This window comes from Pygocentrus nattereri, chromosome 4 (assembly GCF_015220715.1).
Source record: "Pygocentrus nattereri isolate fPygNat1 chromosome 4, fPygNat1.pri, whole genome shotgun sequence".
Classification (NCBI taxonomy): Eukaryota; Metazoa; Chordata; class Actinopteri; order Characiformes; family Serrasalmidae; genus Pygocentrus; species Pygocentrus nattereri.
This window is the reverse complement of record NC_051214.1, coordinates 17575201-17587643: the sequence shown is the minus strand read 5'-3', so window position 1 is coordinate 17587643 and position 12443 is coordinate 17575201. Positions and strand designations below refer to the sequence as shown.

At 41.7% G+C, this 12443-nt stretch overlaps 1 protein-coding gene and 1 non-coding gene across 3 annotated transcripts in view; both read left to right on the top strand.

Moving 5' to 3' along the window:
• The first annotated feature begins 20 nt into the window (after positions 1-20).
• On the top strand, positions 21-92 carry trnaa-ugc. Its single transcript has one exon. It is a non-coding gene; the product is annotated as a tRNA-Ala (tRNA).
• ift172 (intraflagellar transport 172) overlaps positions 43-12443 on the top strand; it is an 83058-nt gene continuing 70657 nt past the window's right edge. For both annotated transcript variants that reach the window (XM_017701018.2, XM_017701017.2), the window contains exons 1-14: positions 43-446; positions 947-1090; positions 1742-1854; positions 1985-2024; positions 2133-2198; positions 2281-2360; positions 2445-2532; positions 2816-3030; positions 3567-3690; positions 4541-4636; positions 4942-5103; positions 9216-9269; positions 11306-11409; positions 11749-11834. In XM_017701018.2, the coding sequence (XP_017556507.1) occupies positions 408-446; positions 947-1090; positions 1742-1854; positions 1985-2024; positions 2133-2198; positions 2281-2360; positions 2445-2532; positions 2816-3030; positions 3567-3690; positions 4541-4636; positions 4942-5103; positions 9216-9269; positions 11306-11409; positions 11749-11834 (1411 nt within the window). In that variant the 5' untranslated portion in view covers positions 43-407. The remainder of the gene's footprint in view (positions 447-946; positions 1091-1741; positions 1855-1984; positions 2025-2132; positions 2199-2280; positions 2361-2444; positions 2533-2815; positions 3031-3566; positions 3691-4540; positions 4637-4941; positions 5104-9215; positions 9270-11305; positions 11410-11748; positions 11835-12443) is intronic.

Sequence of the window (12443 nt, the reverse complement as noted above, 5' to 3'; positions counted from 1 at the left end):
CGGGCGGCACCGAGCCCGGCGGGGATGTAGCTCAGTGGTAGAGCGCATGCTTTGCATGTATGAGGCCCCGGGTTCAATCCCCGGCATCTCCACGCCTTCAGTCACTTTTTAATACTTTAAACAGCGGACTTTCGCACTAAAGCCCCGCGTTTCACCGCATAATTCGCCCTTCAAACGCGCAGATGCTGCGTAAGTTAGACGGAAATCCGCGGAACAGCGAATTCGTATTTGCGTCACTCTCCTTGGCGACGGTCTCCAGGGCCGGAGCGGTGTTTACCCGCATGTCTGCCCCCTGAAGCCGCTCCGTCGCAGCCACAGGCGCCGGGACGGGAATACAGCGCTGCAGCTCGGCTCCTTGCGCCGTCAGCACCGGCAGCACCGGCAGCGGGCCCCCTTCCAAAGACGACATGCAGCTGAAGCACCTGAGGACCCTGCTCACTCCGCAGGTGAGCCCGACGAGCCGCCGGCTAACTCGGCTAACTGGGCTAACTGGCTAACTGGCTAGCGACAGAGTAAACCCTGATATATGTTTAACAAACACTGCGGGTTTTCTCTCGTTAAAGTCTGGACGCTTGTAGATTAACACCGCTAAATCACGGGCAAGTCCACTTTCTGAAAGGCTGAATGATCTCGAACCGAAACCCGAGCTGGTCCGGTTAGCGGCCGCAGACCGCCCGGCGCTGATGCTCCCGCTGAGCCCTGAAGCTCAGACACCTCCCCGGTTCACTGGGTCGGAGTCGCTCAGCGCTGAATTAACACTAGTTATCCCGCCTGGAACGGCTGCCGTTGATGGCCCGTGAACCGGCGCATGGTACCGAAGCAGAACGGCTCAGTTGGGCTAGTCTGTGGACCCACTGTCCGACTAGTCTATGGACCCGATGTCTGGCTAGTTAACCTAGTTTAGCCAGATCCTCTAAACCGCACAGTTTTCCTGATTTTCCCGCAGGACGGAGCCGCCAAAGTGACCTGCATGGCTTGGGCTCCGAACAGCGCAAAGTTCGCCGTGTGTACCGTGGATCGGGTGATTCTGCTGTATGACGAACAGGGAGAGAGACGGGACAAGTTCTCAACCAAGCCTGCGGACTCAAAAGTAAGTCAAAGATGAACATCGAATGTTCAGAACGTCTGCGGAATTTCATGCTTTGAAATATGATCAGTAATATTTGTCTGTCTGTCTATTTGTCTGTCTATATATCTGTCTGTCTATCTATCTGTTTATCTGTCTGTCTGTCTGTATCTATCTGTCTGTCTGTCTCTCTGTCTATCTATCTATTTATCTGTCTGCCTGTCTTTCTATCCATCTCTCTCTCTCTCTCTCTCTATATATATATATATATATATATATATATATATATATATACACACACATATATGTCTGTCTGTCTGTCTGTGTGTCTATCTGTCTCTCTATCTATCTGTCTGTCTGCATAAAATGTGATGCCAAAGTTATGGCACATTTTATATTGCAATATGTTAAACTCAGCGAATAAATCAAAGTCGTGCAGATCAATCTGTAGTCAAATTTAAGTTTGTTCCCTGTAGAAAACACAGAAAATCATTTTCATTCACTGTTTAGACTTTTACGCATATAAAATAAAATGCATGGGGGAAATATGTGCACCCCCCCCAAGGGAAAATGCTTCGGGATCACCGTCATGCCCTCTGAAATAACATATACCAAAATGCATTTAATAATTAAGATAAAACAACAACAAAAATATTTTCTTACTTTATTTTGCAGTATGGGAAGAAAAGCTACACGGTCAAGTCTATGGCATTTTCTCCAGATTCCACTAAAATTGCCATTGCTCAAACTGACAATATAATATTTGTATACAAAATTGGAGAGGACTGGTAAGTAGATCACAGTTAATTACTCATGCTCTAACGTACAGGTTATATTTGATTTAACTGTAATTAAAGTAATGTGAAATCACAAAATGAACAGAATGAAATCAGTAAGCTGATGTTTTCTCTCTGACAGGGGAGACAAAAAGGTCATTTGCAACAAATTTGTGCAGACAGTAAGTGATATGTCAGGTTAATGAAGAGGAATAGTGTAATGACAGGCACATACAGTACATTGGGTATGTAATAGCACAATATAATAACTTAATATTTTTATTTTGCAGAGTGCTGTGACCTGTTTGCTTTGGCCAGCAGAACATTCTATAGTGTTTGGTCTAGCAGAGGGAAAAGTAAGTGATGTAATTTACATGCCACGATCTTTACATTCCTTATTAATGCATTTACATCACATTTGTGTTTGCCCACAAACAGATTCGAGTAGCCAACACAAAAACCAACAAATCATCCACAATCTATGGAACGGAGTCCTATGTTGTGTCACTGACTTCTAAGTATGTCCGCTTACTCACTATCTGCTTATTGTCACTGTTTTAAGAAAATTCCTGTTAAATTTGCCCTCATCGTCTCTGTGTTAGTGTCTCTGGGAAAGGAATTCTTTCAGGCCATGCGGATGGGACTGTTGTGCGTTATTTCTTCGATGATGAAGGCTCAGGTGAATCTCAGGTAATCTCAGCTGTGCAACTACACACATATAAAATGAAGAAATCAAGATATATTTGAAAAAAATTGCTTATAAATAGTAGACAGTTAACTGAGTATTCAACTCCTTATATGGTCAGCGCCACTGGTGGACCCAGCAATTTATTACATGCTTCTATAACTTGTGAAAAGCTCAGTCTGCACTGAAGTTCCTGTAGTTACTGAATTATAAGCCTCAGTAGGTCCCATCTGTGTTGCCTCAGTAAGGTGTAAAACATTTCCTGGATGTATTTGTGCTTATTTAAAGGGCAAATTGCTCACACATCCCTGCCCACCCTATGCACTGGCCTGGGGATCCAGCAGCATCATCGTGGCTGGATGCGATAAAAAGATTGTGGCCTATGGGAAGGAGGGTCACATCCTGCAGACGTTCGATTACAGCCGAGATCGCTCAGAGAAGGAGTTCACTGTGGCCGCTACCAGCCCCAGCGGTCAGTCAGTAGTCCTGGGCAGTTATGATAGGTGAGTATGTTATGCGAAGATGGCGTGCACTGACCCTGGAGGTAATTCCAGAAAGAGTTTTTGCTTTCTTGTACATATCACTGTTGTTGGAAGAAAACCTCGTATCTCCAAAATGACACCTTTACAGGAGAAGGAAAAACCTACTTTACTTGTAATGTAAGTCAATGGAACTAGACATTTTCCCCAGGTATGGGTCATTTCTGTTGATCTATTCATCATGAAATTTACACACAATATATAGGACCATGAATACTTTCAAATTATGTGAAAAACTGAAAGATGTCAGAAATGGATATACAAGGTTTTGTTTTTGACTTGTCAGACAAGTACCGTTCTCCTCGCAACTGCCAAACCCGGACTCGTCCATCAGATTCCCAGACGGAGAGGCATGATTGGTCATGCCAGAAACCACGTCTCCACTGCTCTAGGGTCCAGTGCTGGGTCACAGTCAATGACAAAGCAGATTTTACTGCTTTAGTTAGTATTTTATGTTTTGATAATAAACATTTTTTGTGATTTTCTTTGTTGTCCTGCAGATTAAGGGTTTTCAACTGGAGCCCTCGAAGAGCTGCTTGGGATGAGGCCTCTCCCAAAGAAATTCCCAATCTGTACACCATCACAGCTCTGGCCTGGAAGAAAGATGGCTCTCGGCTCTGCGCAGTATGTAGAACAGTCCATAAATCACCCAGATGTAGAAATTAAGTTAGCATGCATCTTACAGTGGTGCCACAGGAGTCTCCGAGTGACTCTAGGGCTTCTAGTTTAAAGAGTAAGAAATCCCCCTTTTAGTAATGATTCTTGAAGCTGGGAAGAACTTTTTTTTGCAGGCAGACTGTTGCTAATGAGCGCATTAACTGATATCTGATTGTATGAACCCAGGCATCTTATTGTAGACATATAACTGGAAAACTAAAAAAATGGAGAGAATGGAGATTTCAGCAACAAGCTGCTCATTAAGAAACTATAATTTGGAGGAAGGAACTGGACATTAAAACATATTAAACGCCACATTCACAGCCCAGTTTATTCATTTCTTACTGTGTTTATTTAACTGTTGTATTAAAGCAGTAGAACACTCGAGGAGTGTGTTATCGCCAATAATGATCTATGGCGACCAAATCACAGGGGTGATGTTATTTCAGGATAACACGCTCCCTCTCGTCTTCTATTGCTTAAATAACATGCACCAAAGAAAGATCTAAGTTTCCCACTAGTGAATTCGGCATTGTGGTAGTGTTCATGTTCGCTCACCTTGAAATTGTGATATTTTTCGCACTAATTGAAAGCAGCATAACAGTCCGGACTGGTTGACACCACAAGGATTCCCAGTGGCTGTATGATGTGTGTGTGTTTAAGTATTGTAGTGAGAGAACATAAAGGAAAACAAAAATGATCCAAAATCGTCCAAAAAAGTCTGAAGAGCTTTATACTATATTTTTACTCTAACCCATTATGTTTATATGTTATATCCCCCGTCACACATTTTCTTGGGCTTGTTTTTGACCGTCAGGGCACGCTGTGCGGTGGAGTGGAACAGTTTGACTGCTGTCTTCGCAGGAGCATCTACAAGAACAAATTTGAGATGACGTATGTGGGCCTGAGTCAGGTATGCCTCCATTTCCTCGGAGCAGTGCAGTCTGAATTATGGCTAATATTTATAAAACACTTCCAGTATGAAGCTGATCTTAGACTTTCTTTTTAATATACAACCAAAACGGCAGTGTCATTTTAACAATGTTCCAGACAAAATATCTACATTTAAGTGAGGTTTGTTAATGAAATCACAGTGTCATCCCAAATTCCTGGTGTTGCTGCTGTCCTACATCATTTAGTCTGTCATGTTACTGTCACTCATTGATTCCTGGTGGAGAGGTGACGAATCTTTATTGTCTTTGGTTTTTTGTTATTCAGGTGATCGTGAAGAACCTCTCTACAGGCACACGAGTGGTGCTGAAGTCACATTATGCCTATGAGATCGATGAGGTAAAGATCATGGGGAGAGACCGCTATCTGGTGGCGCACACCTCTGAGACACTGCTGCTTGGAGACCTTGGCTCCAACAGACTCAGTGAGGTAATAGAATTTGAACTATCTGCCAGAACCTGATGACCTCAGGATTCTCAAATATTTGGCAAGGGTTCAGATTTCATGTTCAGATTTTCAGATCATCCTAGAGTGGCAGTTAGGCCAGTATGGAACCACCGTAATGTGAAGTTTATCTTGACTAAAAACGGTTGGTCAAAGGCAGTCATTGGCTGTCATTACATACACTTAATAATCTGATAACTGCAAAAAATCAGATTTTGTCAGTAATCCGATCTACAGGATTACATGCTCTTGAGTAATCAGATAATGGGGAAACTCCAGGTCGACATGAGTCAGACAGTAATCAGATTTCTGCTTTACAACCAGCCAATAAACTCATAAAATAAGACGTGACGTAAATGTTACATGAAAATTTACCTGAAAATATGAACATACATGAGAAATATAGGGTGAGTCAAAAAGATTAATCTGATTTCAAAGCTCTATATTTTTCCAACCGTGAGGTGCCGAGGAACCAATTACATTCCAATTGTAAGAGGGGGTCATAGAGTTTCTGACTGGCTCCTTCAGTCTGAGAGGAGATGAGACCCCTGAGCAGAAAACACTCTGCGTTCTCAACTTCAATAAGTGAATCCGTCAGAACTGAGCAGCGTGATTTTTGTGAGCAGTGAAGCTCCAGTAGCTCAGAGCGTTTGTTGTTAGTTCCACAGCACTGGATGATCTCCGAAATCTCACTGAAAGAGCCCGTGAGAGCAGCGACGCCCGACATACTCAATCCAGTATGGGATGAGTTTGGCTGTGGCGTTGATGTCGTCTGTACAGCTGGAGGAGGTTCAGACTGAGACCATCTGCAATTACATAATAAACTTTTTGCTCATTTAAACCATTTACAGTTCACTACATTGATCTGTAATTATTTACAAGAGAAATAAATAATTTTGAAATTAGATTAATCTTTTTCAATCACTCTGTATTTAAATCATTCATTTCATCGATCATTTATTTGGTTTCAGCACCGCTCCGAAAGTGTTTTGCTTATTTCCGGTACCGCCGTCGGTTACGCGCATGTGCAGAATGACAAATGAAAGAAATCAGAGTAAGAGTTTACATGTACTAAGAAATCTGATTACTGAGCTAAAATACAGCCTCTTTAGCAATTTTCATAATCTGATTTTTAAATCAGAGTATGGTGTTTACATGACCATTTGAATGATCAGATAACTGCAGAAATCCGATTATGCTCGTATATTGAGTGCATGTAAACGCATGTAAATGCACTCCATGACGAAATTTGTTAAACTGGAATTTCAGTCTGGGCTAGATTGGCTGATATTCAGGCTGGTCTACTCACTTTTAAAATTTTTTTATCTGATTTCTGATTTAGCAGGGGTTATCCTTCGGATTGTGTGAGTTTAAATCTCTTTAGTCTTCAGGTTGGAAGTCAGGTACTGATTCACACTCAGACTCAGGATCAGGTCGAGTTCAACTTAAGAAAATATGTGCTGTGCTTCAACAAACTTGGTCAGAATTTTGTTGGGCTATGTTTAGGTTCGGATCAAAAGTTCAGTTCTGATTAAAGCTCTATGTGTTTATGTCCCTATAGAAAACTAAAATAAAGCTGACTGAGTTTTGTGAGCATGACAACTAATATTTATTTAGTGTTAGTATGTTTAGTCCAACACCAGCTATGGTTGATATCTGTGGGGCCAGTTAGCAAGTGACCTGGTCAGTGCAAGCTTTCATGTAGTGTTAGCTGTGTTAAATGAAAATTATTATGGTAAAATAAATTGATTTAGTTTGTAATTCAGCAGGTGCTTATCTCAGGATAAGCATGGGAGTGAGATTCAGTCTCCAGCTGATGTTGGTCAGGTTTGGACAGAGTTATGTTTGGCTCAGGATGGATTGTGACCTTATATGGCTAACAGTTCTGCTTCTTGAAATTTTCCAACTCGGAATCTCCTACTTTCCTAATAAATCATTCAAGAAGCCTCAACTCTTTGAGGTTGGAAAGAAGGGTAAGATAAAGCTTGTTTGGCTGCTATGTGCTGAAGTGTTTAAGTTTAAGTTAAAGAGTTGTTTGATTCATGCTTCATTAATTTTAAAGTGCTATGGCAATTCATTGCAAATTAAGTGCCAGAGAAAACAAGAAAGTGTAAAATCTTGCACACACTGGCTTAACCTTACAATTCTTACAAATCATATACAAACAGCAGTATGCAAATTGTAATAAGCAAACTGAAAATCATCTTCATAGTCTTCATGACTAGTTTATGATATTTGACATGCAGTAAATACGCTATGACTTCTTGTTCTGCCATGTGTAATGGCATTAATAAATAGCATCTCTGCCAAGTTTGAGCTCTTGAGAAACCCTGATTTTCCCTGGAGGGAATTACAAGTTAGATGAAGTTAGAATTCAAGTAAATTTCTTCCCAGTTCCCACTTGGTAAAAGATGCAGTACAAGACCAGTTCACGCTAGTTAGCATAAGAACTAATCTTCATTTATTATCAGTGTGAAGGTACACTATATTTCCAAAAGTATTCAGTCACCCATCCAAATAATTGAATTGAAAACCAAGCCCCTAGACCTGCAAACTGCTTCTATAAACATTAGTGAAAGAATGGGTCGCTCTCAGGAGCTGGTACCGTGATCGAACGCCAGTCTGTGCAAGTAGAGTCGTGAAATTTCCTCACTACTAAATATTCTGCAGTCATCTGTCAGTGGTATTATAACAAAGTGGAAGCGATTGGGAACAACAGCAACTCAGCCACAAAGTGGTCGGCCACTTAAAATGACAGAGCGGGGTCAGCGGATGCTGAGGCACATAGTGTGCAGAGGTCACCAACTTTCTGCAGAGTCAATTGCTACAGACTTCCAAACTTCATGTGACCTTCTGATCAGCTCAAGAACAGCATAGAGAGCTTCATGGAATAGGTTTCCATGGCCGAGCAGCTGCATCCAAGCCTTACATAACCAAGCGTGCAAAGTGTGGAATGCAGTGGTGTAAAGCGCCACCACTGGACCCTAGAGCAGTGGAGACGTGTTCTCTGGAGTGAGCAATCACACTTCTCCCTCTGGAAATCCAATGGACGAGTCTGGGTTTGGCGGTTGCCAGGAGAACGGTACTTGTCTGGCTGCACTGTGCCAAGTGTAAAGTTTGGTGGAGGGGGGATTATGGTGTGGGGTTGTTTTTCAGGAGTTGAGCTTGGCCCCTTAGTTCCAGTGAAAGGAACTTGATGTTTCAGTACCAAGAGATTTTGGACAATTTCATGCGTCCAATTTTGTGGGAACAGTTTGGGGAAGGCCCCTTCCTGTTCCAACATGACTATGCACCAGTGCACAAAGCAGGTCCATAAAGACATGGATGAGCCAGTTTGGTGTGGAGGAACTTGACTGGGCCTGCACAGAGTCCTAACCTCAACCTGATAGAACACCTTTGGGATGAATTAGAGCAGAGACTGTGAGCCAGGCCTCACAAATGCGTTTCTGGAAGAACGGTCAAAAATTTGGGAAATGCACACTCAACTGCTAGTTTTCAGTCTACATAAGAAAATTTTTAAATCGTTCTTTGAATGTTGTTCAGTCTGCTCATTTCTTGGGTTTGAAGCTTCTACTGATCATGTGGTCTGACCTCACTGCTATTTCAGAATTTAAGTGCTTGTGTACGTATCTACGCTGCACCTTCCAGACCTTGACAGCAGGTCTTTACCTGTGTTTCGAAGAAGACTCTCTTTGATTACTTGAATTCTGCACAAAATGCTTTTGTTTGTTCTCCATTCCTTTTCTCTATGTGTTGTCATGCTTTTCTTCTCTCAGAGCAGTTTTCTAGGTTGTGTGAGCATTTAAGGTGAATGGCCCTATTGAACGTTCCAAGGACTTGTTTAAAAACTGTTTAATTAAAAGTTCAAGGGCTGTCGTGGTCGGCCGTGCTAATCCACCTTTAATTGAGTTTTCAAGGAGCCTTCACATGAGCTGGAGGGCTGTTCAGTATGACAGAAAGGATAACGGTGCAGCGGCCTGCCTATGGGCTTTGTGTGTGCGTGTGTCCGTGTGTGTCTGTCTGTGTGTGTAATGTAGTGTAAAGTGGAACTTGATGGCCCTGTCTCACTCCTGTAAAACATTACCTTCCCATTACAGGTGGCATGGCAGGGCTCTGGAGGAAATGAAAAGTTCTTCTTCGAGAATGAAACGGTATGCATTCTCCCTTTATTAATAATATTAATAATTCTTTCAGTGTGTTGGTTTAAAGATAAGCAGATTTCAACAGATTAAAACGATGCAAGAATACAAAAGGATAATGTAACTGCCCACATCTCACAATTTGGGATGAGCTTGAGGGCATCGATTGCAATTTTACAGCAGTTTCATTACTGATATTTTTTATTAGCTTTTCCGAAGATAAAAAAAAAGATTAACAAGAAAGTTTCTTTATATTACGCCAGGTGTGTCACTGTACCCAGTTTACTAGGGCACGTTCTCAGTTCAGAGTGAGTTCAGAGTTTCTGCACTTACCAGCAAGTCAGCCACAGAGCAGCCAGAGTAATAATAGTGCTTACTGCTAACACGTATGTTGTAGCCGGCCCAAAACACATATTGGGCCACGGCTCCAAAGGCATTAGTTAAGTTAGCAGCATAAACGGAGGATGTGTTATCTAACAAGCACGAACCAATGAGTATCTGTAGTATCCAGATATGAGTATCCTCAGTATCTGGAGCTTCAAACAAGCTGGGATGTCCCTGCGTGGGAGCGATGAGGTAGGCGCAGGACAGCCGTCGCAACATTTAACCTCCGTTTGTCTGGTAGAAAACAGAGACCATGCAGTCACACATACGTCAAAGTACGTAGCGTATTTATTTTGGTTCAGATCGCTTCATCCTAACGGGAGCTACAGTAGAATATTCAGGGCCTCTTTCGAGTGAATCTCCCTGTAGAAAGCAGTTTTCTGTTTTTAATGCAGACTGTTCTGCCCTGATGACTGACCAGCTGGCCTGACCCCTTTAACAACCAGCAGTCTAGAAATGCTCCTGCATTACGCAAAGTAAAATGGTTCATGATATCTTCATGATGGTTACCATTACATGCTAGGTTACAGCTGAATAATGTGGAGTGAAGAACATATTTCATATTGGCCCTCATCGTTTCCCTCTCAGCCAATCACATTCAGAGGGCTGAACTAACTGCAGACTCAGTTATCCACCTAACTTTAAGATTAGTTCGATCTAACACAGGATGTTCCGTCTCTCGATGGTGGAACCCTTTTCACCAGAGTACATCACCATGACATGCTGCATGTCTAGAGGGTAACCTGGTTGGTACTTCACAAACAGTGGTGGACGAAGTCCTCAACTTGAGTAAAAGTACTAAAATATTTACCTTCAAATGTACTTAAGTATAAAGTAAAATTACTAAAAGATTAATTATGGCTCTAATATCCTGTTATCATTTTTATAACAAGACTCGCTTCATGAACTCATTTTAGGTGAAAATCCTCCAGTGTATCTTTTGGTAAACCAGTCTTTTAATAGAACGTCATTAATTAGTGACGCTGACGTCTATTAAAATGATCATAAGCACAAAAGACTGAAGGCAAACAGTTTCCATCAGGTAGAACCGAGTGGCTCTGAAATCACTTTTTACAAACTTTTTCATAAACGCTGTGCCCTGATTGGTGCTCTTGCTTTGCGCGTCTTTCGTTTTAACATGTTACGTTTTTCTACACACAGAAACCAAAAGGAACGACAGATTTCTCAAAATGTAGTGGAGGAAAAGGAAGATATTTGACTTTGAAATGTAGTGGAGTGAAAGTAAAAAGTCGCCCAGAAAAACTTCAGTACAGATACACGAAAAAGCTACTTAAATTACAGAAACTAATTACATAGGTTACTTAGTTACTTAATTACTTATTTACTGTCCACCACTGTTGACAAAGCAGTGTTTCTCAGCAAGCTGGATGATTTAGGCCAAAAAACAAGGAACACTCAGGAACAATCCTCAACTTTTGGCTGAAGTTATCCAGCATTCTGAGAAATCCTGCTTTGAGGATCGGGATTAATCATAGCTTGAGCATCTGAACCTGGATTAGCAGAGAAGTTATAAAACCGTGGTTAAAACGGTTAACTGTGGCTGCCCTTGTAAGATCTTGTGAAGATGAAATTTAGTCTGGAACTGCATCTTGGCTGAACGTGCTTCTAGAACAGGTACTAATGTTCTGTTGTTTTTGTGGCAGGTTTGTATGGTTTTCAATGCTGGAGAACTGACCCTGGTGGAGTACGGTAACAACGAGATCCTGGGATCTGTTCGCACTGAATTTATGAACCCCCACCTTATCAGGTGCGCTCTGCTTAAGTTCAGTTTAGCCTTTAATTCCAGGCAATATAATAATAGCTTTCACATATGATACAATATTCACAGTCACCACTAGGTGACGTGGTTGAGCTGAAGTTCATTCAGAGTAAGACAGTACACTGTGTGTCATGCTATTGTGTAAACCACTGTTGTTTAGCATACAGCTGCCCTGTTAGGCTTTGGAGAGGGGAAAGTTAGTCATCACAAATCAGCATCCATGTCTCTGCCGGACCAGAGTGCTCGGCTCCTTACTGTGGAACGCTGTCAGGCCAGCTCCCTTAAACATGTGTAAACATGTGTTCATGTGTTGCTGTTTGTGTGCAGTGTGCGTTTGAATGAGAGGAGGCAGAGAGGAGTGGACGATAACAAGAAGTTGGCCTATCTAATCGACATCAAAACCATCGCCATTGGTGAGTGTCAGCATGGATGGAAACTGGCAATAAGGACATATTTCTTACCACTGGAGTACAGTTTGGTCAAATTACATAAATTGTTGATTTCGTAATTTGAAGAAAGTTAACACATCTTAGGCTGTGGAATTTCTATTCATTTGCAGTTATTTACTCTATTTAAATTTTTTTCCCCCATATGGAGAATTCAGCGAATAAATAGGTATAATGCATTAACACTTTCAGATATTCTCTGTGTAAGACGATTTATCTTAAGCCATGTATTTTTACCCAGATTTTTACCCAGATTTTTAACGATAATTAAACATTAAGGTTTTAGTGTGAATGTGAATTTGAGCCAAAATCCCAGTTAAACTGACATGGCAATCAACTGACATGCAACCTAGTAGTACCGGGGTAATTACCTGGAGAACTAATAAGCGCTAACAGACAGAGTTGTTTTTACTCTCATAAATGCTTCACTTTCTACATATTTACATAGTCTGATGTCTGATTTCCTAACATGGCGTTCCTGCCCTGGTGGAGAATCTGATCAGCCTGCTGCGTGTTCTTACTCAGTACACCACTGGTCACCAACCCTCCTCATGAAGATCTGCGGCCCTGCAGAGT